Raw genomic sequence first — 25,843 nt, 5'->3', positions numbered from 1 at the left:
AGAAGCGGTCAGTAACCGCGCCGGAAGCCGACACGTTTTTTGAAAAATTAGTTCCATACATTTTTAAATAATAATAATAATAATAAGTTGAAGATTTGAAGGGTTCCACGCTGTGTGCTTTTCATTCCTCAAAATTTTATTGCAATTCCTAAATCTGAAAAAACCCAAGCTTCTTGATATTACAAATTCTGCTGCTTCATAATTTAACAAGGTCGGCTGCTTCAATCGGTGACCAATCTGCATATTTTGAGGTGATCCAATTATTTGTTTTAAACCAATTCTTTTTTTCAGACGCATATTTTAGAAATTTGTTTGAGTATTTTTATTTCTTGATCCTGGATCGAAAAATACACCCTGATGTATCTGTTTTTATGAATTTGTGTTTCGGCTTTTATTTATTAGAATATTTTATATAAATGTTAAATTATGTTGAAAACAATTGTACTAGTGGATCAATAAAAGATGTTTGTTGAAATTAAGGATGGCTTAAGCCCCGCCTCATGCTAAACCCGCATCGAACGGGGCGGGTTTATACCCGCTCAAACAAATTTCGGAACGGGACAACTCCATATTAAGGGTCTGAGACGATCCAGGACGGATCCCGGGTTTAGATAGACCCGTATATATATATAAAATATATTTAATACAATGATAATATATTATTATATATATGTATTTATATTTACAGTACACGCAGTATATATTATATATATATATATAATACACAGTAATTACTGTATACATATATTTCATATAAATAAATAAAATATATATATATATATATAATATATATATTTATATATTATAAATAATAATAGTTTTAAATTAAATATTAACGGGTTCGCCGGTCCAAAATCCGGGTTGGACCCACTGAGTTTTGAGACGAGACGGGGCGGGATGCGTCGGTTTAGTCTATGCTATCCCATTCGGGCAGTGTCCATGTGCTAGCATAGACTAAACCGGGTGCGTCCGAGTCATGTTTTTTCTTGGCGGGGCGGGAACTGGGTTTGACAAAACCGTCCTGTTGCCATTCCTAGTTGAAATAAATATAATAATAAAATATAAGTATATTGATTTATTTCTTTGTGATGACTTATATGTTGTAAGGTAGTAGAAAAATTACATATAATGATTTCATGATTGTGTCTGAGATATTAATAAGGAACATACGTTTATTGTCATTGCAATTGGGAAATCCATTATGCTTATGCAAATATTTCATTATGTTTACTGATAATCACTACAACAAAAATGCACAAACACAACACTTAAAAGACAACGCTTTTAATGAAAAGTGTTGTTTTTTTTAAAAAAGACAGCGCTTTTAGGGAAAAGCGTTGTCGTTATATATTTTTTATTAATCAAAGACAACGTTTTTTTTAAAAAGCGTTGTCTGTAAGCGTTTTTTTGGGTCAAAGACAACGCTTTTAAAAGTGTTGTCTATTAGCGTTTTTTTTCCTATGTATTACAACACTTTTTTAAAAAGTGTTGTAGAAGAACTATTATTTTTATTTAAAATAAAACTTAAAATAAAAATAAATAATACTATTTGCTTATCAGATCCCCAAAATCCCCAAACCCCTTCTCGATTTTCTTCTCGATCCCTCAATGCCGTGACGACATTTCCACTTCTTTTTCCTCCGGATCCGCCTTATGCTGTGTTATTTCCTCCTCCGACCTGGAATGCGTGGATTTCCTCTCAATTCCTCGCTGCTTTCCTTCCACGCACGAAGATACGCGCCTCCATTGACTACTCTGTCACTGCGGACTCCGAACTCTGCATCACCACCAGCGCACCGGGAGAAAGAAGGCTCAATCTGCTGCAGAGAAATGGTTCTTGTTCGGTGATTTTATTTTACCATTTTCATTTTTCCCGTGATTATCCATATTTGACTTTGATGTCAAGCTATTGCCTTGCGATTTGAGTCACGATTTAGGCCAAAATGCTTCGATTTTTTTGTTCTTCGATTTCTCATCTGCTCTTTCTCAAAATTTTAAGACATTCTCGGACGTAGAATCCACAGATTTGCTTCGTTACTGTTTCGATTTTTGCAGTTGGCGATGTCTGGAAGCTCCGGTTGAAACATCTACTACTAATAAATGCGGAATTTTTTTTTTAAAATAATACTAAGTAAAATAGATGTACATACATGCCCATACATCTATGCACAAAATAAACAGATTTAAAAATAATATAAATAAAACGCAACATTTTTACTAAAATAACTGAGTCAAACTTAATTAAAATACTGTCAGACAATCTACCTAAAAGTTTGCATGCAATAAAATTACTTAATAAAAATAATACTAAAATTCACCACTGACAAAACATAAAAGAAACAGAGTTTTAAAATTCTTAAAATATCCATGAAAACTCAGCCGGCGGTCACGGGGGATCACTGCGCTTCCGCTCATACGTCCTCACCCCCGGTAGGAACTACATCATCCTCTACGTACTCACCTGCACCATATAAGTGTAGTGAGCCTAGAGGCTCAACATGTCTAATCCATTATAACAAGATTAAAAATAATGCATCACATAATTACATTAATACATATCGTATACATGAATGAGCATGCTTAAAAATCATGAATCATGACTGAAAATCTTGCTTAAACTTGATCTTAAATATAATCATATAATACATACATAACATTGTTGAGCATAACATTTTCTAACATCGCATGGTCATATCCGTAGTGTAACCTTAAACTTAAAAGTTCGACTGATCAGTCTCTTAAAACCAACGTACGCGGCGGTGACGAATCACCTCTTACTGGTAGTAAACTACCCTTAAATTGACAGTAAACTGCCCTTAACATGTGGGGACTGGTCCCCCTTAAATTATCACACTACTTCAACTTCCAACATAAAATTATTTTCTAGCTCAACCTTAAACATTAAATCATGCCATAAAATTATTTCATGAATGCATGCACTGAAAATATGTCCGTAATATATATTTAATTAATTTTTCATAATATAATATACTTATATTTAAAATAGACTTTATGCAAAAAAATAATTAAATATATATCCCGGACTTATTTATTTTTCATGGGTTGGTCCAGACTGCTGGTCACTCACTCTAAGCCCATTAAACTTAAATAAAAACTCAATAATCATATCTTAGCCCAAATAACTTAATTAAACTTAATTGGACCTAAATAAAAATATTTAAGCTCATTAACTTAATTAAGCCCAATAAAATTCTAGACTGGCCCAAAAATCTCCTGACTGGTCCAAACATTTCTATGGGCCCACGAGCCCATAAAAATTATTGGGTTAGCTTAAAAATAATTTAAAAAGCCCAAATAAAATTATTTGGAGGTCCAAATAATTTTCTAACTAATTTTAAAAGCCCAAAATACACTTGTACCATTAAATACTTAAAAATTAAAATACCCGAGCCCGACTTACTTAACCCAAACCCGGACCCAACTAACTTGACCCATGACCCGACGGACCTGACCCGACCCGGCCCGCCAGAAAACCCATATCCGTAACCCTAACCGTGAATTCTATCTTCCTTCTTCTCTAAACCTGCGCCCAGCTGAGCGGCTTCACCAAAAACGTTCGTGCTGCCTACTCCGACCACCTATGGCCTTGAAACCACCGCCCGAACTTAGACAACATCAAGAAGGTTCTAACCCAACAAATTTGATCTCAAACCAAGTCTTGTAGTAGGAGAACAAACCAAAATAATACAGGCCTTGTTTCTGCTCGCGCGCAGAACGCAAGCACGGACTTCCGGCCACCACTGGCCGGAGAACTACCTGGAATACCTTTGACAATGTCTTGAGGTTCTAACCCAACTGGAATCACCTTAAAACACGCTCTGTGGACCAAGAACGAGCCAATCTCCCAACCCCGCTCAATCTGCGCGATCTGCTGCGCATCAGAAGGACTGGCTTCGGTTCCATCCCTTTCCAACCTTAAACACCGAGCCAACCCAAGTCTAAGAACCCTAACACACCCCTCTGAACCTCGGACCAGCAGCCAGCCCGTCTCCCATTGCAAAAACGTGAGCTTTAGCATGAAAAACAAGCAAAACCATGAGTTGTTCATGTTCTAACCAAGAAACTTCATCATAATCGTAAATAACATAAACTAATCAATGAAAATCTGACATGAATGAATTAACTAGCTTATATGGTGTTCAAGAAGAGAATTCAACATGCCTTTATAATTTTTTGATGAATGATCACGCGTTTACGGCTCCGGGACAACGAAAATTATAAGAAACTTGTTGATCGGATATGGCTTGAAATCTTCTGTCAAAACGTGAGAATGGAGGCTGAAGAATATGGGGGGATGTCGGCTGAATGGGTGGTGGGGTTTGGGGTAGGTTTAGGTTTTTATTTTATTGTAGATTGTAGATAATATCTTAAAAATATCTCACTAAATTAATATGTAAATATTATACCTTAAATATAAATTTTTAAACTCCTAAAATATTTAAAATTCTGATAACACAGCCAAAATCCCGAAATATAATATTAGAGAATTTTTAAATATTAATAAAAGTCATTAAAATGACTTATTTTGGCTAAAAATAAATCCTTAAATAAATACATAACTAAATACTAAATTTTTCTTGACAAAATACCTTAAAATATTATTTTAAGGCTCATAAAACTCATAAAATATTTTTGGCTAAATATTTTGGTATCTCGTATGTCCACGGCCCCGTCTACGCGATCAAAACAATTAATTTCCATAAATCATGAAAATTCACTAATTATGGGTTAAATGCTTAAAAATAACTTAAAACATGCACACATAATTTTACATAATTATTTAACCCATAATCTAAAATTTTAAATAAATAAATTCCCTAATTATGCATGCGAATTTACGTACTAAAAATACTGGGTGTTACAATTCTCTCCCCCTTAATTTGAATTTCGTCCTCGAAATTAAAGTACTTACCCGAACAACTCCGGGTAGCGAGTCCTCATGTCTTCCTCGGTCTCCCAAGTAGCTTCCTCCTCCGAATGATTCAGCCACTGGACTCTGACCATCGGTATGACCCGCGTCCTCAATCTGCGCTCCTCCCTAGCCAAGATCCGTATAGGCCTCTCCTCAAATGCTAACTCCGGTGTCAACTGAAGAGGCTCAAAATCCAACACATGTGACGGGTTCGAGATGTATCTCCGAAGCATGGATACATGGAATACATTGTGTACTGCCGCTAGCCCTGGTGGTAGAGCTAAACGGTAGGCCAACGTGCCAACTCTCTCCAAGATCTCGAATGACCCTATATATCTAGGGTTAAGCTTGCCTCTCCCTCCAAGATCTCGCACTACTCCCTTCATAGGTGACACCTTCAGGAATACGTGATCACCTACAGCGAACTCAAATCTCGTCGTCGAGTATCTGCATAACTCTTCTGACGACTCTGAGCAGTCCTCATGCGATCCCGAATCTGGGTCACAATATCAGCAGTCTGCTGCACTATCTCAGGACCCAATAGGATTCTCTCTCCAACCTCATCCCAATGAAGAGGAGATCTGCATCTCCTCCCATACAAAGCTGCATAATGAGCCATACCTATAGACGCCTGAAAGCTATTGTTATAGGTAAACTACACTAACGGCAATCTCGTCTCCCATGAGCCCTGAAAATCGATGACACAGGCTCTCAGTAAATCCTCAAGAACCTGTATCACCCTCTCAGACTGACCATCTGTCTGGGGATGAAAAGTTGTGCTGAACAGTAATCTGGTCCCCAATGCTGTATGCAGACTCTTCCAAAACGAGGATGTGAATCTCGAATCTCTATCGGATACGATAGACACTGGTATGCCATGCAGTCTAACAATCTCCTTGATGTAAAGCTCTGCATACTGTGTCAAGGAGTAGGTAGTCCTCACTGGCAAGAAATGAGCTAACTTGGTGAGTCTATCCACGATCACCCAAATAGCGGTACACCCTCTAGTACTCCTCGGAAGGCCAACTACAAAGTCCATCGTAATGTTCTCCCATTTCCATTCCGGAATAGGAAGAGGTCTAAGAAGTCCTGCTGGACGCTGATGCTCTGCCTTGACCTGCTGACAAGTCAAGCACTCTGACACAACTCTCCCGATGTCTCTCTTCATCTCAGGCCACCAATACAATAGCTGTAAATCTCGGTACATCTTCGTACTTCCGGGGTGAATTGAGTACGGAGATGTGTGAGCCTCTGCTAAAATCTCAGCTCTCAACTGATCTACGTTTGGTACCCATATCCTACCACGGTACTGAACAATGTCATCCACAACTGTATAAAGAAGACCACCCTTGGCCTCATCTCTCTGCCTCCAACGCTGTAACTCCTCATCAGTAGGCTGTCCATCTCTGATCCGATCTCGTAGAATCGGCTGCACCGTCAACACTGACAAGCTCGGTGCATGACCACTCGAGTAAAACTCCAAATCAAACCTCTGAATCTCACTTTGTAGTGGTAACTGCACTGTCAAACACGATACCACTGACGACTTCCGACTCAAAGCATCGGACACTACATTAGCTTTACCTGGATGGTAGCTAATGTCACAGTCATAATCCTTAACCAACTCCAACCATCTTCGTTGTCTCATGTTCAACTCCTTCTGAGTGAAAAAGTACTTGAGGCTCTTATGATCCGTGAAAATCTTGCACTTTTCGCCATACAGATAGTGCCTCCAGATTTTCAAAGCGAAGACCACTGCTGCTAACTCCAAATCATGTGTCGGGTAGTTTTGCTCGTGAATCTTCAACTGCCTCGACGCGTAAGCAATAACCTTACCACACTGCATAAGTACTGCGCCTAAACCTAGCTTAGACGCATCGGTGTACACCACTAACTCCTCGTGTGGTACTGCCATCGCCAAAACCGGTGCGGTAGTGAGTGCTTCCTTCAGCTGATCGAAGCTCCTCTGACAGTCTGAACTCCAAATAAACTTCGCATTCTTCTTGGTTAAGGAAGTCAAGGGTACTGAAATAGAGGAAAAACCCTTGATGAACTTCCTATAATATCCTGCCAAACCCAAGAAACTGCGAATCTCCAAAGCATTCCTCGGAATACCCCATTTCTGCACTGCCTCAACCTTCGTCTGATCCACTGCAATCCCATCTCTAGAAATGATGTGGCCAAGAAATGCCACCTGCTCAAGCCAAAACTCGCACTTGCTGAACTTGGCATACAAACGATGCTCCCTCAAAGTCTGCAAGGCTGTCTGTAGATGCTGCCTATGCTCCTCAACGCTCCTAGAGTAGATCAAGATGTCATCAATGAAGACTATGATGAACTGATCAAGATACGGCTGAAATACCCGGTTCATGAGATCCATGAAAACCGCTGGAGCATTGGTCATCCCAAATGGTATCAAAGCCGATCTCTCTTAGTACGGTATGGTTTGGGGACGAACCAAGCGGAAGCTGGTGGGCATGTGACGCCCGGGGCTGAAGAGGCAGGGAGTGATCGCCGGTGCCAAGAGGTTGCATGGACAATGAGCGGCTCCTGATAGGCTTCTAGGCGAAGGGAGACATGAATGAACCGATCCCGTGCCGGAATGAGAGGGATTCTGAGACTGTATAGGTATGGGACTACATAGTTGAGAAGGATTTAAAAGATTTCATATATACTGCTCATATCAAGAAGGTGCATCTTCTTTTCGGGAGCTCATCACATAAGAACTCCAAAGTTTCTGAACTCCACCTCTCTCACTGGTGGAATCCCTGCAACATCCTCCGGAAAGACGTCCGAAAAATCACGAACCACCTCTATCTCTGATAATGATCTACTGGCTGGTTCTGAGGACGTGACCACACTTGCTAGGAAACCTCGGCAACCCCGTTTCAACAGCTTCTTCGCCTGAATAAGAGATATCACCTGAGGAATATCACTGCTCTGAGATGCATGAAAATTAAACGGGTCGCCTCCCGGCGGTTTCACTGACACTGTCCTCCGAAGAAAATCAATCGAAGCTCCATTGACTGTCAACCAGTCCATACCCAAAATCAAATCAAACCCGCTCAACGGCAAAACCACTACATCTGCGCGAATGGAGTGCCCCTGTAGCTCCAACTCCAGCTCTCGAATGACACTAGAGGTAGAAATAATCTGTCCTGACGACATCGTGACATCATAACCACTGTCGGCAATCTCAGGTGTGATGCCTATCCATCTGATAAACTCTAGGGAGATAAACGAATGCGTAGCCCCTGAATCTAGCAACGCAAACGTGGAGTTGCCTCCAACTAGAATTCTCCCTGCACGCAGAAGAATCCCAACAACTTCATACCACTACTAAACTTTTCCCCCAAAGATGAGTCACTAATAACCCTTAATTCTAATCACAAGTAAAACATGCTTCCTATTCTAACATGCAGATAGAAAAATCCCAAATAACAAATTATTCCACAAAGAAAAATCGAAATTCTTAACCAAAGGAAGAAATTATAAAATACTAGGGGTAAGATATACCAGTGATCAAGGAGGTATCTGGGTCTGCCTCCTCAGCCTGCATCACAAACACTCTCCCTGTAGTGTTCTTCTTCCTCGGGCAATTGGCCATCTGGTGCCCTGGCTCCTTACAATGAAAACAGACGCCCGCTCCTAGAAGACATGGTCCTGGATGCATCTTCTGGCACTTCGGGCAAGTAGGATATCCTCCAGCATTAGGGGCCCAGCCCCTAGGCTGCTGTCTCTACTGCTGTGGCTTCTGCTGGTTCGGGCCCTTAGACGGCCTAGTATACTGCTTCTTCGCAGGAGGCTGCGAAGATAGTTGCTGATATCCAGACTGAAACTGCCTCTTACCCTGCTGCTCCCTGTGGATCTCTCTCCTACCATCCTCCGAACGCAAGGCCCTACTGACTGCCATCTCATAAGTAAGGACGTCCGCCATACGAACGTCATGCTTGATCTCTGCCCTGAGTCCCTCGATAAACTGTCTCATCTTCTCAGGTGCACTGTCATCAATCAATGACACCAAGTGACAGCCCCTCTCAAACTGACGGATGTACTCCACAACTGTCTTGTCTCCCTGCCGGAGACTCATGAAATCTCGAATCATCCTACTGTGCACGTCTTCAGTGAAATACTTGGAGAAAAACATCCTCCGGAAATCTTCCCATAGCATAGTAGTCAGATTCACTCCCCGTGATGCACTCTCCCACCATAAGTCTGCATCACCCTTCAGCATGTACACTGCGCATCTCACCTTGTCCGCATCAGTCAACCCCATGTAAGAAAAGATGCTCTCCAAAGAACGGATCCACCCCTCAGCAATGAGTGGATCTGTGGTACCTGCGAACTCCTTAGGTCCCTTCTTCTGGAACCTCTCCGCCACGTCCTCATCGTGAGATAGTCTCGGACGTGCTGCCTGCTGCTCCAACAGAGCAGTAATCCCGGCTATCATGTTTGCATTGGCCTGCTCCAATGCCGAAAGCGGATTCTGCGGAGGTGGAGGTGGAGGTGGAGGTGGAGGTCCCCCGCGTCTGTTAACTGGTCTCGGAGGCATTCTGCACCACCACATATTTCTTTACGTAAATCGCCATGCATAACTAAGTACTTAAAAAATTTTTGCTAACATAAATGCTTAAGTCTTAAACATGCTACTACTAAATCATACTAAAAGCAATTAAAACTTACAGACCGGTAGCGTGGATTTCTGAGCTCGCACAGCAGTGATGACCCCTCCAAGAACGCGGCTTTGATACCAATTGAAACATCTACTACTAATAAATGCGGATTTTTTTTTTAAAAATAATACTAAGTAAAATAGATGTACATACATGCCCATACATCTATGCACAAAATAAACAGATTTAAAAATAATATAAATAAAACGCAACATTTTTACTAAAATAACTGAGTCAAACTTAATTAAAATACTGTCAGACAATCTACCTAAAAGTTTGCATGCAATAAAATTACTTAATAAAAATAATACTAAAATTCACCACTGACAAAACATAAAAGAAACAGAGTTTTTAAATTCTTAAAATATTCATGAAAACTCAGCTGGCGGTCACGGGGGATCACTGCGCGTCCGCTCATACGTCCTCATCACTGGTAGGAACTACATCATCCTCTACGTACTCACCTGCACCATATAAGTGTAGTGAGCCTAGAGGCTCAACATGTCTAATCCTTTATAAAAAAGATTAAAAATAATGCATCACATAATTACATTAATACATATCGTATACATGAATGAGCATGCTTAAAAATCATGAATCATGACTGAAAATCTTGCTTAATCTTGATCTTAAATATAATCATATAATACATACATAACATTGTTGAGCATAACATTTTCTAACATCGCATGGTCATATCCGTAGTGTAACCTTAAACTTAAAAGTTCGACTGATCAGTCTCTTAAAACCAACGTACGCGGCGGTGACGAATCACCTCTTACTGGTAGTAAACTACCCTTAAATTGACAGTAAACTGCCCTTAACATGTGGGGACTGGTCGCCCTTAAATTGTCACAATACTTCAATGTCCAACATAAAATTATTTTCTAGCTCAACCTTAAACATTAAATCATGCCATAAAATTATTTCATGAATGCATGCACTGAAAATATGTCTGTAATATATATTTAATTAATTTTTCATAATATAATATACTTATACTTAAAATAGACTTTATGCATAAAAATAATTAAATATATATCCCGAACTTATTTATTTTTCATGGGTTGGTCCAGACTGCTGGTCACTCACTATAAGCCCATTAAACTTAAATAAAAGCCCAATAATCATATCTTAGCCCAAATAACTTAATTAAACTTAATTAGGCCTAAATAAAAATATTTAAGCCCATTAACTTAATTCAGCCCAATAAAATTCTAGACTGGCCCAAAAATCTCCTGACTGGTCCAAAAATTCATATGGGCCCACGAGCCCATTAAAATTATTGGGTTAGCTTAAAAATAATTTAAAAAGCCCAAATAAAATTATTTGGAGGCCCAAATAATTTTCTAACTAATTTTAAAAGCCCAAAATACACTTGAACCATTAAATACTTAAAAATTAAAATACCCGAGCCCGACTTACTTAACCCAAACCCAGACCCAACTAACTTGACCCATGAACCGACGGACCTGACCCGACCCGGCCCGCCAGAAAACCCATATCCGTAACCCTAACCGTGAATTCTATCTTCCTTCTTCTCTAAACCTGCGCCCAGCTGAGCGACTTCACCAAAAACATTCGTTCTGCCTACTCCAACCACCTATGGCCTTGAAACCACCGCCCAAACTTAGACAACATCAAGACGGTTCTAACCCAACAAATTTGACCTCAAACCAAGTATTGTAGTAGGAAAACAAACCAAAACACTACAGGCCTTGTTTCTGCTCGCGCGCAGAACGCAAGCACAGACTTCCGGCCAATCGGCCGGCAATCTCCGGACACCACTGGCCGGAGAACTACCTGGAATATCTTTGCCAATGTCTTGAGGTTCTAACCCAACTGGAATCACCTTAAAACACGCTCTGTGGACCGAGAACGAGCCAATCTCCCAACCCCGCTCAATCTGCGCGATCTGCTGCGCATCAGAAGGACTGGCTTCGGTTCCATCCCTTTCCAACCTTAAACACCGAGCCAACCCAAGTCTAAGAACCCTAACACACCCCTCTGAACCTCGGACCAGCAGCCAGCCCGTCTCCCATTGCAAAAACGTGAGCTTTAGCATGAAAAACAAGCAAAACCATGAGTTGTTCATGTTCTAACCAAGAAACTTCATCATAATCGTAAATAACATCAACTAATCAATGAAAATCTGACATGAATGAATTAACTAGCTTATATGGTGTTCAAGAAGAGAATTCAACATGCCTTTATAATTGTTTGATGAATGATCACGCGTTTACGGCTCCGGGACAACGAAAATTATAAGAAACTTGTTGATCGGATATGGCTTGAAATCTTCTGTCAAAACGTGAGAATGGAGGCTGAAGAATATGGGGGGATGTCGGCTGAATGGGTGGTGGGGTTTGGGGTAGGTTTAGGTTTTTATTTTATTGTAGATTGTAGATAATATCTTAAAAATATCTCACTAAATTAATATGTAAATATTATACCTTAAATATAAAGTTTTAAACTCCTAAAATATTTAAAATTCTGATAACACAGCCAAAATCCCGAAATATAATATTAGAGAATTTTTAAATATTAATAAAAGTCATTAAAATGACTTATTTTGGCTAAAAATAAATCCTTAAATAAATACATAACTAAATACTAAATTTTTCTTGACAAAATACCTTAAAATATTATTTTAAGGCTCATAAAACTCATAAAATATTTTTGGCTAAATATTTTGGTATCTCGTCCGTCCACGGTCCCGTCTACGCGATCAAAAAAATTAATTTCCATAAATCATGAAAAATCACTAATTATGGGTTAAATGCTTAAAAATAACTTAAAACATGCACACATAATTTCACATAATTATTTAACCCATAATCTAAAATTTTAAATAAATAAATTCCCTAATTATGCATGCGAATTTACGTACTAAAAATACTGGGTATTACACCAGTGAACTGTGGTACCTGGAAGGTTTTCATTGACAGAAAAATACTTCTTGTTAGACAAAGTCAAAGACTTGTTCGATCCCGGATATGCCAGTCGAGCAAGGTTATCTCGCTACGGCTCGCGAGGGCCGCCGTGCCTCTGCCGTCGAGGAAGAATGTTCCCCTTTCAGTGTATTTTAATTTTGTGATGTTTAGAGTTTAATTTTACGCTTGGAATTTTAAATTAATTCATGATGGCGACATCATTTCTTCATAGTTTGATTACCGTTTGGGAGAGCTGGATCCTTGGATTTCAACTCTTTGTTTTATTGATAGAAATGCTACTTACATTAATGTGAGCTCGTCTAATTCCACTCTAGGTTAGGGCAACATGCTAAGAAGTGCACCCTAGGAAATGCAGATCATCAACATTTTGGATTAAAAGGGTCAGAAATCGAATTGGGCTCTGGATGGCATAAATTTTGACCTCAAAAACGAAATCAAATACTTAACAATGCACTAGAGGACATAAGGACTAAGGTCTAAGGAGTCGGTGGAATCGAGATGGGGTGCTGTGTTTCTTTTTTTTTGCGTGATATGATTCGATACAGAAATGATGATCATGTTACATGGTTCAGATTTGCCCCATAACAAATTATGAGACCTTAGTAGGAGTAACTTAAGTTTATCCTTTTTTCTCGTGAACTCACCATTGCACTGATCTGAGATGGACCATAGTAATAGTTGTTTTTTAGTTTTGGTTGTTTTTAATATTTTAATCAGGCAGAGAAGTAGACTGAGTGCTAAAGGCCAACGCTAATTAAACTTTATGCCGATTTCATGTGTCCACACATTTGTTGAATTGTAGGAAAATAAATATCATATAAAGCATGAAAACTTTTGATTATTCTATGTTGTTAGTCATTTCTTGAACTGTGATGTTTGTTAATATTTTGTTACAACACTGCTTTTACCCTGTGATTTTCTTTGGCAACTTGTGAGGCATGAATGGTTAATGAATATCCATGATATCAAGTATGTAAACCATATCCCCATACTATAATCGATTCTAGCAACAAAAGGAAATTTTGCAAGTCCCAAATGATTTGTGACATGTTTATTACATTTGATATATCAGCAAAATTAAAAGTTGATGCTGTACTGCTGCCTTTCTCCACATTCGTGGATTAAATTGGCTAGTAATTCTCAAGGACGATAAATGATAAAGTATTCGTTTTGGAGTGTTGAAGCTTATATTTTTTGAAGGCTGATGAGGAAGAAAATACATTGAGTAGTTTTTTTCCTTTTTCAATTTCCAATTCACGTGTATGTGTGACTTCAATCCTTCTGTCCTGGTAAACCAACGGCTCTGTCAGTGGGGTTATATGATAGGGAAATGGAAGAAATATTGAGGTCAGGAGATGGTCAGTGGGGAAAATGTAGGCAATCGAACTAGTTTTTTGGTGGAACCTTTTGCTCTTCATTAATGAAAGCATTTTCGCATTAATTTGTATTCTTTACATGATGGATGGCTTTATAGTTACCTACACGATGTACAAATAGTTGGCTTTTTGGTCATCTATGCTTTATACATAAAAAGATGGCATCTTCCATTCGAGAATATGTGACCAAGAACAGGTACTTATCAAACCAGTGTATTAATGATAATTTTATGTCGTAGTTCATGTTCTTTTACTGATAAATATCTTTTTAAGTTTACTTTTTATTTTAATCTATTCATATTTTTTTATGTTTGTTTTTATTTTTAATAATTTACAGTATGGAGATACAAATTAAAGAAAACGAGATTGTTGCAGCTTTTATGAAAGCTCGGGATGCTAGCATGTGCTGAAGTGATGAATCAAAGTTTTTCAAGATTAATGCATATTTTTTTCCTAGTGTTCATTAATTTAGAATTCGATTATTTTTTATATTTGAATTATATATAACATTGGAAGATTGTATATTAAATTTTATTTTAGAAATTTTTGAATTTTGAGTATTTGATATTATTAAAAAGTTGTGATTTAATTTTTTTTTTTGTTTTTTATTTAAAAAAAGACAACGCTTTTTTAAGCGTTGTCTTTTTCGAATACCACAACGCTTTTTCGAATACCACAACGCTTTTTCGAATACCACAACGCTTTTAAAGCGTTGTTTTTTCGAATACCACAACGCTTTTCCAAATACCACAACGCTTTTAAAGCGTTGTCTTTGACCGCAGTCTTTTACAACACTGCCTACGACAACGCTTTTTTTGGGACAACAACAACGCGAAAAAAGCGTTGTGGTTTGCCTTTTTTCTTGTAGTGAATTATGATTTTCATTATATATAATTGTGAATTCTTAACGTGTTGGTATGGGATCTTTGCAGACAATTGAACAAGATCGAGTAATGCTAAAGGTGGCTGTCTTGAGTATCAGGTGGGAATCCAAAATTTTTTACGTTATGCATTTGCTGACACGACTCATAATGTCACGAAACCGCGTCCTTGTCGGAAGTGCATTAACTCGTTGAATCATGATCGTGAGACAATGTATGAACATCTTATGATAAATGGTATTTTACAAGATTATCGCATTTGGAATTTTCATGGAAAAAAATTGATCGTGCAATCTCATGATAACATTAATGATGAACTTCAACCTTCTTTTACGGAAATTTTAGAGACAACTAATCATGCACCCATGGTACAAGAAACGTCTCATGAAGTATTTGAGATGCCTGAAGGATTATCTTCGATGAATGACAATTCTGTTGGTGCATCAACAAGTCATATATCGATGGAGTCTAATGTGGAAAATTTCTATCGATTGATAGAAGAAGGGCAACAACCATTATATGTTGGATGCATCAATTTTTCTAAACTCACATTCCTTGTTGAGTTGTTTCAGTTGAAAGTGAGTGGAAAATGGAGTGATAAGTCCTTTACGACATTATTGGATTTTCTTCGACGAGTACTTCCAGCCGAAGCACATGTACCAAGTTCATTTTACGAAACGAAGAAACTAATTTCTAATTTGGGACTTCACTATGAAAAAATGCATTCTTTTCCAAATGATTGCATGATTTATTGGGGGAAGATGAGAATGAACAAATTTGTAGAGTGTGTAACCTTTCAAGATGAAAAAACTTGCAGAAACAGCCCAGAAAATCACACAAAGGTGGAAAAAATGTATCATGGTGAAAATTCTAGCCAAGGTTTTTTGGTATTTTTCTTTGAAATCGAGGTTACAAAGATTATTCATGTCACCTAAGACATCTGAAAGTATACAGTGGCATTCTAGGAAACGCGTTTCAGATGGAATTCTAAGGCATCCGACCGATTCACAAGCATGGAAGGTGTTTGATGAAAGATACCTTGAATTTGGGACGGATTCTAGAAACATATGCTTGGGACTCGCTGCCGATGGATTTAACCCATTCAAAAATCAAAGTACATCACACAGTACATGGCCTATTGTTCTAATGCCTTACAATTTGCCACCGTGATAATCTATGAATTCTCATTTGATTATTTTATCGACCTTAGTTCTAGGTCCTAAAGCACCTGAAAAATGATATTCATGTATATTTACATCCTTTATTAGCTGAATTGAAGGATTTGTGGGAAAATGGAATTGCCACGTATGATTCTTACAATAAGGAAATGTTTCAACTGCGGGCTACAATACTTTGGACAATTAGTGATTTTCCAGGTTTGGGATGTTTATCTGGATGGAATACATATGCCAAGAATGATTGCCCAACATGTGTTGATCAGACAGATGTTGTGTACTTGAAGCATGGAAAAAAATGGTCGTTTAGAGGGCATCGTCTCTTCTTACCTCCAGACGTAGAGACCCAAAAAATTGCAAGTTATGGAAAACCAGAGCATCGTGAGTTAGATTTGACACCAGTGTCTGGATATGATGTTCTACAAATGACCCAAAACAGAATGTGGTGTTTGGTAAGAGTGATGCATCGAAACCATCAGTGCGAGCAAAAACATGGTCAATTGAATAAATGTGGAGGAAGCCAAGCATATTTTCACTATTCCTAAATGGGAATTTAACTTGATAAGGAATAATTTAAATCATATGCATATTGAAAAAAATGTTTGTGATAATATCCTTGGCGCAATTTTAGATGATTCCTCGAAGAGCAAAGATAATGTTGTTGCACGTAGAGATTTAAAAATATTGGGTATTATAAAATAATTATGTCCACGGACACAAGAGGATGGTAATGAATATTTTCCACTTGCATGCTATTGTATGAGCAAAGCAGAAAAAAAATAATTTGTTCAGTGTTGAAAGATATTCGTATCCCTGATGGTATGTCATCTGATATTTCAAAGTGTGTGGATGTTGGACAGTGTAGAATTATGGGTCTCAAAATTCATGACTGTCATGTCATAATGGAACAATTTCTTCCAATATCTCTTCGTCGTGTATTATAAAAAAAAGTAACTGCCCCACTGATTATTTTGTGTGAATGTTTTAGAGAATTTTGTTCCAAGTCTTTGCGAGAAGATGAATTACAAAAAGCTGAAGAAGAGGTTGTATTGGATTTATGTCAGTTAGAAAGAATTTGTCCACCATCATTTTTCACAGTAATGGTGCATTTGGTAGTACATTTAGCGTATGAGGCAAGAGTAGCAGGGTCTGTGAATTATCAATGGATGTATCCAATAGAAAGATAACTTGGAAAACTTAAAGATTTTGTTAGGAACAGAGCTAGACTAGAGGCCAACATCGCAGAAGCATATTTAGCAGATGAATGTGTTGTGTTGTGTTCTCGTTATTTAGAGAGCACAAACTTATTTTGCGATAAAGGTACGAGACACCGAGAGGCACCAGATGTTGAGTTTCCTTTGCTACCTTTGTTTCCACAAATTGGGCGGCCTACGAAAAGGCGTCAAGTAGTTACATTGGAAAACAAAGCTCTAAATCAAGCTCATATATATATCATTTCTAATTGAATGGCTCTGCAATCACATCATACATAAGTATTTACTTTCTAAATGTAAATTCTATTTTATCTTTTTGTCAATAATATTTTTTTTACTATCAGTGCTATGATTTTACATAGAATTCAGAGATGAATTGAAGAGAAAGCATAGATATGGTCATCGTCCAACTACTTCTCAATTGGACGATATGGTTCGAATACAATTTTCAGAATGGTTTGATAAACGAGTAAGTAATATACTGTAGGTTGATTAATTGTTAAATGAAAAAGGAAAGTGATTGTTTTTCTCCATGTATTAATATCTTATCATAACTGTATGCATGTGTACAATACAGGTTGATAGGACAACTAAACGAATTGATGATTTGAGCATAAGGGCACTTGCACATGGTCCAAATCCTGTAGCATTTAGTTATCATGGGTTTAATGTCAATGATTTTGCATTTCGCATGGTGGAATCTGAAATAAACAAAAAAGTGCAAAACAGTGTGATCATGTTACAATCAATGCATGATAATAATGATATTGATTCAACCTATTATGGTCGATTAACTGATGTTATCTCGCTTGATTATGGTGTTCATGGGCGAGTAGTTCTGTTTCGATGTGATTGGGTTATTACTGCTACCAGAATGAAAATTGATCCACTGGGATTTACAACAGTGAATTTTTCATGTTTGATACATACATGAGAGCGTGAGGAGCACAAACCTTTTATTTTGGCTTCACAAGCTCAAATGGTTTATTATGTTCAGAACCCTAAAGAAGAAGATTGGTGTTGTGTTATTCTTCATACACCAAGAGATACGTACAATATGGGGAATGAAGATGACACTGATATTATGCAATTCAATCCTATCAACATTTCTAACATAGGAACACTGTTGGATGATGATAATACAGTAGACATTTAGTTAATTAGAAATGATGTGGAAGGGTCAATAGTTGATTGCATTATTTCATTTATCGAATATTTCTTAAGATCGCATATCATAAATTTATTGGGATATGTGAAATATGATTCAATGTTGCATTAATTTCAGATGAAAATGATGATAGAGTCTCATTATATGTATTATTAATATAAATAATAATGAAACTAGTAGTAAGAAGAATAACATTTCATACACATATTGTCAGATTAAAATCAATTCATATCAAAGTTTTTATTTCTTAAATTAATATTTAACTTGGAATTCGATACATGACCACCTAATTTTATTATACCTAATTCTCCAAATCTCATTTCATTTATTTATTTTCTTTATAAATTTTGTTCATTCAAAAACTAATATACATATAAACAAAATTATTATTTTCTATATAATTTTACTATGGAATAATAAAAATGTTGTTTGTAGAATTTAACGATTAAAAGAATTAAAATCACATTCTAATTTATGATTAAATATAATGAAAATTCCATCAGCTATTTTCAAAAATTACCATAAAATGATAATATTGTCATGGAACATAAAATTTATTTATATTTATAGTCACACATTTAAACCCTTAAAGATACTTTACATTATTTTAAGAATATATCATGAAAGACGAAAAGGCTCAAATTTATTTCCACTGATGGCCAGCGTGCTATTGGAATTTTTATCATATTCCCACTATTTATTTTACATACATTCCCGCCGCTAAAATGAAGGTACTTTAATATCGTTTTCTCATGCCCATTTCATCTGACGGTTTTTTGGAGGTAATTTCTCTACCTACGTTTTCTTTTAGATTTTGGGTGAATTGATTTTACATTGTCGAAGGATTTTGAGATGCGATTCTGCGAGTCCGATAGAGTATGGGTGAATTTGATTTTACATGGTCAACTGATTTTGATATGCGATTATGCGAATCCGACGTTTGTTATCGTTTTAGTTTCTAACTTTTATCATGTTTTGTTGTCCTCTTTCGCTTGCTTCGTAAAATTTTCTCATTTCAGTTTGGCTTATTATATTTACCTGAAATCGATGTGTTTTTTCGTGGTTTATTTTTAAAAATTTCAACCTAGATGAGCAGAAATTGACCTGATCCACCTCTATGTTCTGCATTTGTTAACTGTTTCAATTTCATATCCATAGAAGGATCTTTTACAGAGTGAGTATGGAATTGAATGTTCGAACTTTGCTCATTATTGTATTCTGCAATTCGAGCTTGTCTCATTTTTTCCGTCATGAATTCTCAACATAATAGATTCGGGGAGACGAGAATTCAGAGAAGAGGAACATAATAGAATTAGGGATTTTGCAAAAATTCAATATTATTCTTATTTCAATGTTCACCTTTATTTATATCCTTACTTGTGCAACTATTATTGGCTAACTCACAATATCATAAAACTAATCCATCTGTATTATACGGTATCAAAAGTATCCAAGTGCTGTAAATTTGTTTCTTATTTATCTTTGTAGTTGGTTATTTATTTATTTATTGATTATTGATTGATTATTCAATATTTGATTTGCCATCAACTTCTGGACTATCATATATAATTTCATCTTATTTTCAGGTAAATATTAAAAATGGCGAACAAAAGAATACAGAAGCTGATTCAAAATATTAGAAGACTTCTAGGGGACAAGAATCAAATAATAGACGTCAAGATGGAGATGAATCACAAGACACAGCATCACATCCAACGTCGGAAACACAACATGATGCATTGGAATCAGTACAAGACGAGGACTCCAACGAGGAAGGTTGAAATAATTTTTAGTATATGTATGATTTTAAATTTAAAGAACTGTTTAAAAATCATATTTGGAATATATTTTTCAGGAGACGATGAGCTGATATCTTCGCCTCCAAGGGAGCAGAACAGACGTTGGTGGACTGTAATGAAGGATGTTCATGCCTTACATCACGATGATTTGCTATTTGTAACATTTAATGACAAGGGTCAGTCATATGGAGACTTACAACCAGTCTTGGCAAATTTTGTGGATACCATAGCTCGAAATGGAGCTTTGTTACCCCTTAGTTTTTTAGACTGGAGACAAATGCCAAAGAATCGATTGGAGGATGCATGGAAACTTGTTATTGTAAGTTGAGAAGTTTGTATTTTCACACTAATTTAATAGAATAAAAAATTAATTTTATTTTTAGGCACGATTCTGTATCTCTGAGAAGAACAAACGTTTTGTGATGCAAATGATGGGAGTTGCATGGAGGCGATGGAGGACCCAAGTTAAATCTACGTCTTATGACTTAAATACTCCATTACAAGAGCTCGTGTCCATTCGTCCTGTTCCTCATGGGCTGTATTCGGAAGTTTGGGAAATATTATGCCAACATTGGAAGGTTAATGAGGTAATCATGAGTATTTATTTGTTATGTGGTAATTGATCACTTAAGTATAATGTAATTTTTTGCATCTTAATTATAATGTTTTGCTGTACGCTATGAGGTAATGGACTTCTTCCAATATTTTTTAAAAACAGTTTCTGAATAATATTTTTTTCTATTTAATTAGCAATTCTGTTTCCTAGAATTTGCTGGATGAGGTTGTGCAACGTCGCCTACAGGACATGTCCGAGGGAACGCAACCCATAAAAGTGCATGCAGATGCATTTCGGTTATATTTTTTTCACAGTTGATTTTTATTTTTGTTAAAGCTATTACAAAATGTGTTGGATAAATTATAAGTTGTATGCAGTGATGTATTCAGACCCGAGCACTCTGGTCGATGTCTTGGAGCAGGTGCAACACCTAGCCAAGTCTTCCCTAATCAATGTAAACGTAGCTCATTCTATAGCCAGAGTTGTCACTCTACTGCGGATACGACAGAAAACTTAAGGGCAATGGAAGAAAAAATGAAAACAAAAATGAAAGTGCAAGAATCACAGTGGCGAGCAGAAATGGAGGAGCAGAAAGCACAGCTTGAGAGAGAAATGGAGCAGATGAGAAGAACGCAAGAACAGTTCCAAAATTTTACAAGGGTTATGCAAAATATGATTCATGGAACTGTTGGAAGATCTCGTGGACCTGAAATGATGCCGGAACAGGTATTTACATGTTGCAATATGTGAAATGAATACATAAAATTTACTTCTACATGTTTATGATGTTAATTTTGATTTATTTGTATAGATGACAATGATAATGGCAAATATAATGTAGCAAAACATGCAAAATGCACAAGAAAATGATCGTGGAACTCGCTCGCAAGAAGAATCAGATAGTTAGATAAACTTCTAAAAAAATATTTTCTTTAAGTTATAGTTGTTTTTGTTCATATAACTAGATACTTATTTTGTGGATTCGATTGGAGTTTTCTTAGATAATCAATGAATGTTTGTTTTTTTTTTGTTATTCACGTGTTATTGGTTATATATATATATATATATATATATTATGTTTCGTTTTTGAATTGAATTAGAAACCTGGAAAATTTTTTTAAAAATAATCGGCCTGATATTTTTTTTTTTAAAAAAAACAAATAATCGAATTTTAGAATCAGTTATAAACCGCTCCAATATTTAAAGATGTAAGCTGACCGCTAAAGCTCTACAATCGGTCAATGACCGCTGCAAAACTAGGATATTTGAAGCGTTTAGATTAACCGCTCCGAAAGCATAATCTTGCACCGGTTACAAAAATGGTTCAAAAAGTAGAAGCGTTGTTAACCGCTCCTATAATTCAACCTTTGGAGCGGTTTACAACCACATACATTTTTTTTGTACGATTTTTTAAAATTATATTATGATTAGTATTTTTAATAATTTATGTATGATTGATAAGTTTTGAATGATTTATATTATTTGAAATTATTCATATATGATAATAAGGTTTAAAAGATTTATATGATTGACCGGTTATTTCGGTATGAATAAATTCTACTGGCAAGCGAACTAGGTCAAATTATAATAAAGTGGACAAAGGTCTAGATGTCGAACCCACAGGAACTGTAAAAATATGATTACCAAAATCTATTTATTTCTACTTAATCTAGACTAATGAAAAATGATGATTTCAGATTTTAAACTAATGAATAAAATTGCAAATAAAATTAAATTAAATAAAAACGCAGCAGAAAACTTTGGATTACTTAAAATTTGGGAAAAGTTCGATCAAGGACACACGTAGGTACCAGACAATTCATGCAACAAGCAATCGATCTAAGATATCAGACTTAATCTTAATTTACGGGAATTTTCTAATTTATTCGAAGGTCTATTTCTAGAACAATCAAACCTATTCAAATATTGATGAACTAATCTTTCGTAATTCTAATCAAATTTGAATGCATAAATCACCGTGAAAATTCAGTAGACACCTAAACCGCATAATGAAACCGAATTCTATTTCTAGTCAGCTTTACACTATGTTGAAAATCAAAGTGATCGAATTCGAGACCTCATCTGTCGACTTAGACTCGATTAACAAGCAAACAAATAACTGGCCAATAAATTTGTAAGACGAAGATAAATTTGATAATCAATAAAATCAATTAAGTCTAAAAATCTCAAATAAACAAATCAAGTTTTTACATAAACTGTCTGGCCCAATCACGTGGCCTTGATCGAAGAAAAGAAACTACTCACTAACAAACATGATTCAATAAATCAAGTTTAAAAACATAAAATAAAAATATTAGAATAGAAGAAATTCGCTCCACAGCCGCCGTAAGCTTTGCTCGTACTCAAAAAAATCAAAAAGTCCTTGAAAAGAGCATAAAAATTCTATTTATATGGCCGCGCCAATTGGAGTCCTTTTCAAACTAAAAAAAACTCGAAATTAGGTTATGCGGACACGCGCGCGCGCGCCTAGGAAGTCTCGCGCGCGCGCAACGTAAACAAACAGTGCATCCTCGATCGTCTCGCGCGCGCGCGGCTTCTCTATAACTCTCTGGACATCTCTTCGGCGCGCGCGCGGGGCATGAGCTCGCCCGCGCGCGCCTCTTCTATTCATGCTCTGAATTTCTCTTATGCGCACGCGCGCGCGCATCTTCTTGCTTGCCTTTGGATTTTCCTCCGGCGCACACGCGAGAAAGGGTCTCGCGCGCACGCGCCTTGGACGAACATAATTCCCAATTTTTGCTTAATTTCCTACAAAATTCAACCAGGTGAGTCTAATGCAAACACATAACAAAAGACACTAATAAAACTTACGAAATTAACCTAAATGCATGCAAACTAAACAAAAATGCTATAAAATAATGCATACTAAACACACTTATCAATGATGCGTAATAATTTATGTATAATTCATAATTGATTAATTTTGAAATTTTATATTAGTTATAATTTTTAATTAGATATGGTTAATGAATTTTTAATTATCTATATCATTTATAATTTTTAATGTAAGTTTAAATATTTTTTTATTTTTTTGAAATTTGTTTCCAAAACTCAAAAATAAAAGAGAAAATAACAAAAAAAATTATATGAATTATTATATATAAAAATAATTAGATATAAATCCTACACACAAAGCACTCGAAATATTAAAATATTTTATAATATATATACTTTTCAATCCAGGAGTTAACCCCGGATTCAATGACTAAAATATTAAGGAAGGCTGCCTACACGCGTGACATATTTGAGTGCAAAAGCTGAAAAATGAAAAAGTCCCATTTAGTAGTATGACATACTATATGTGAATGCATTTACTTCACTAGGGTTAATTTCCGACTCCAACGGCCATCTCAATCTTGAGCCTCATCATTTACTCACTCACTCGACTCTTTCTAATTAATATATATATCAAAATTAACCAAACTCAAAACTCAAACCCAAACACAAAGTGTGCATCAAATTACAAAACATTCACAAAATGTCTAACAAATCACCCATTTTCCCCATCTGCCAACCTCAACACTTCAGTGACTATGGCTTCGACCCTCAAATCGACTACTTTCAGGTACGTGCTACTCTTACGCTAATATCTGAAAAAAGAATGTTTTTTTTTTTTTAATCTTTGGGAAAAAAAATGAAGGTTTTGGAGGAAGCCCGGAAGCAAAAAAGGGAGTCGGCATCATCAAGATCCCATATAGACTTGCATTTCAAGCTGCAGAAACCCATTTCCAAAGACGATTCCTCCAAGAAAATCAAGAAGAACGCCAAGAAGAGATGGTGGCGCGACGCGTTGCTTTTCTTCAAGTTCGACAAGTGGGCGGCGCCGCCTCCAGATGGTGGTTCCCGGCGCGGCGGCAATTGGTCCATTTCCGGCCCAGTTTACATCACTGAGAGCATGACGACCGGGTCGTCGACTCCTTACCGGACCGCCACCCGGGCGAGCTCCGGCGAGGTAGAAATCCCCTACATATCCCTCAGGGAGCTTAACATGGACCGGCAGCAGCATCGGATTTCTACCACCGCCATGCCCATATATTTGGTCACGTGAAGTGGCACCTGCTTTTTTGCTGCTGCTTTTTTTTGCCACTTTTTAATCAATGCGTAACTAATTTGATCCATCTCCTTTTTTTAACACAAAGTTCCCTTTGTAATTTGGATCAAATTGATTTAATATTTTTTGTAACTTATAATTTAATATGAAACTTCATGTTATATTTAGTTGATATTTCAGTGGTGTGCCGTGTGTGTAATTAAAGATGAATATTTCTTGTCTATCTAGGGTCCAAAAAAAAACAAACAAACCCTGTATATATATATTGATAAATATTTTTAGTTGCACCGTTAAAACAAGACCGATCAATATCTTTAGGGGAAGATCTCATCTGATCATTTTATTGGGTCATTTATTAGACAATGAATTCTCATATATAATTATTAATTAATTAACTCATGTACCTGAAAAAATTATTTATCTCTTAGCTTGAAATTGCGCAACGGTAAATTTTAATGATGCTTGAATGAAGAGCAGTCTCGACTCATATTTAAGATGAAAGATAATACTTTTAGCATAAAAATTAATATATTTTATATGTCTGAAATTTATCTAATAAAATTTGATATATAAAACTATGAACGAAATATATAGGGCTATTTTGGGGTAGAAATGAAAATGTTTAAATAATTGAAAACGAAAGTTGCATGTTACTGGCAACTGCGATCATGTGCATGCACGCTCCCAACCGTTAGAAATTGAATTTAAGGAGCTTGTTGTTTTGTCCGTATATCCCAACCACCCACCAATGTTTGTTTAATCTTAGATTTGTACGTACTTTGGCACACGTCACAAAGTCTTTGTCCGCTCGCTCATTCTATGCTCGGCTTACAACATTATGCGCGGATGGCTTTGGCAGCCACGCTGCATGCAAATTTTTTCCTTTTTCTTTATATTTTTTTAAATAATTAAATATGATACATTTGATAAAAATGGCTTGTGGTTGTGGCAATCTGAATGAAAATTGTAGTTGTTGTTTTATATGATACTAATATTTTGTTGCACGCGTTGTGTGTTCGTGCAGTCCGTTTTTTTAACGAAA

The 25,843-nt window shown here is 36.5% G+C and overlaps 2 protein-coding genes across 3 annotated transcripts; both read left to right on the top strand.

Moving 5' to 3' along the window:
- Window positions 1-19,041: 19,041 nt before the first annotated feature.
- LOC140876147 (uncharacterized) lies at window positions 19,042-21,734 on the top strand. 2 transcript variants are annotated; one of them, XM_073280024.1, is made up of 7 exons: window positions 19,042-19,156; window positions 19,961-20,150; window positions 20,230-20,492; window positions 20,557-20,760; window positions 20,940-21,025; window positions 21,119-21,455; window positions 21,541-21,734. In XM_073280024.1, exons 3-7 carry the CDS (start codon window positions 20,289-20,291, stop codon window positions 21,568-21,570), a joined length of 861 nt encoding a protein of 286 aa, XP_073136125.1. In that variant the 5' UTR covers window positions 19,042-19,156; window positions 19,961-20,150; window positions 20,230-20,288; the 3' UTR covers window positions 21,571-21,734. The 2 variants fall into 2 exon arrangements, with proteins under 2 accessions (XP_073136125.1, XP_073136124.1); XM_073280023.1 differs by having other exon boundaries at window positions 21,107-21,455.
- A 2,470-nt stretch (window positions 21,735-24,204) lies between these two features.
- Window positions 24,205-24,900, top strand: LOC140876480 (uncharacterized). The gene is made up of 2 exons (XM_073280453.1): window positions 24,205-24,315; window positions 24,391-24,900. Exons 1-2 carry the CDS (start codon window positions 24,229-24,231, stop codon window positions 24,796-24,798), a joined length of 495 nt encoding a protein of 164 aa, XP_073136554.1. The 5' UTR covers window positions 24,205-24,228; the 3' UTR covers window positions 24,799-24,900.
- The last annotated feature ends 943 nt before the right edge of the window (window positions 24,901-25,843 follow it).

This window comes from Henckelia pumila, chromosome 1 (genome assembly GCF_033568475.1).
Source record: "Henckelia pumila isolate YLH828 chromosome 1, ASM3356847v2, whole genome shotgun sequence".
In the NCBI taxonomy this organism is placed as follows: Eukaryota; Viridiplantae; Streptophyta; class Magnoliopsida; order Lamiales; family Gesneriaceae; genus Henckelia; species Henckelia pumila.
Note: the sequence above shows the minus strand (reverse complement) of the source record. Positions and strands in the feature narration are given on the sequence as shown.

Bases quoted from the DNA above. Each gene is read 5' to 3' on its own strand.
- LOC140876147 (XM_073280023.1), top strand. From the start codon at position 20,289: ATGAAGGATGTTCATGCCTTACATCACGATGATTTGCTATTTGTAACA. The intron at 20,493-20,556 runs GTAAGTTGAGAA...TTTTATTTTTAG, and splicing joins ATGCATGGAAACTTGTTATT to GCACGATTCTGTATCTCTGA. The intron at 21,026-21,106 runs GTTATATTTTTT...AGTTGTATGCAG, and splicing joins GTGCATGCAGATGCATTTCG to TGATGTATTCAGACCCGAGC.
- LOC140876480 (XM_073280453.1), top strand. From the start codon at position 24,229: ATGTCTAACAAATCACCCATTTTCCCCATCTGCCAACCTCAACACTTC. The intron at 24,316-24,390 runs GTACGTGCTACT...AAAAAAATGAAG, and splicing joins CTCAAATCGACTACTTTCAG to GTTTTGGAGGAAGCCCGGAA.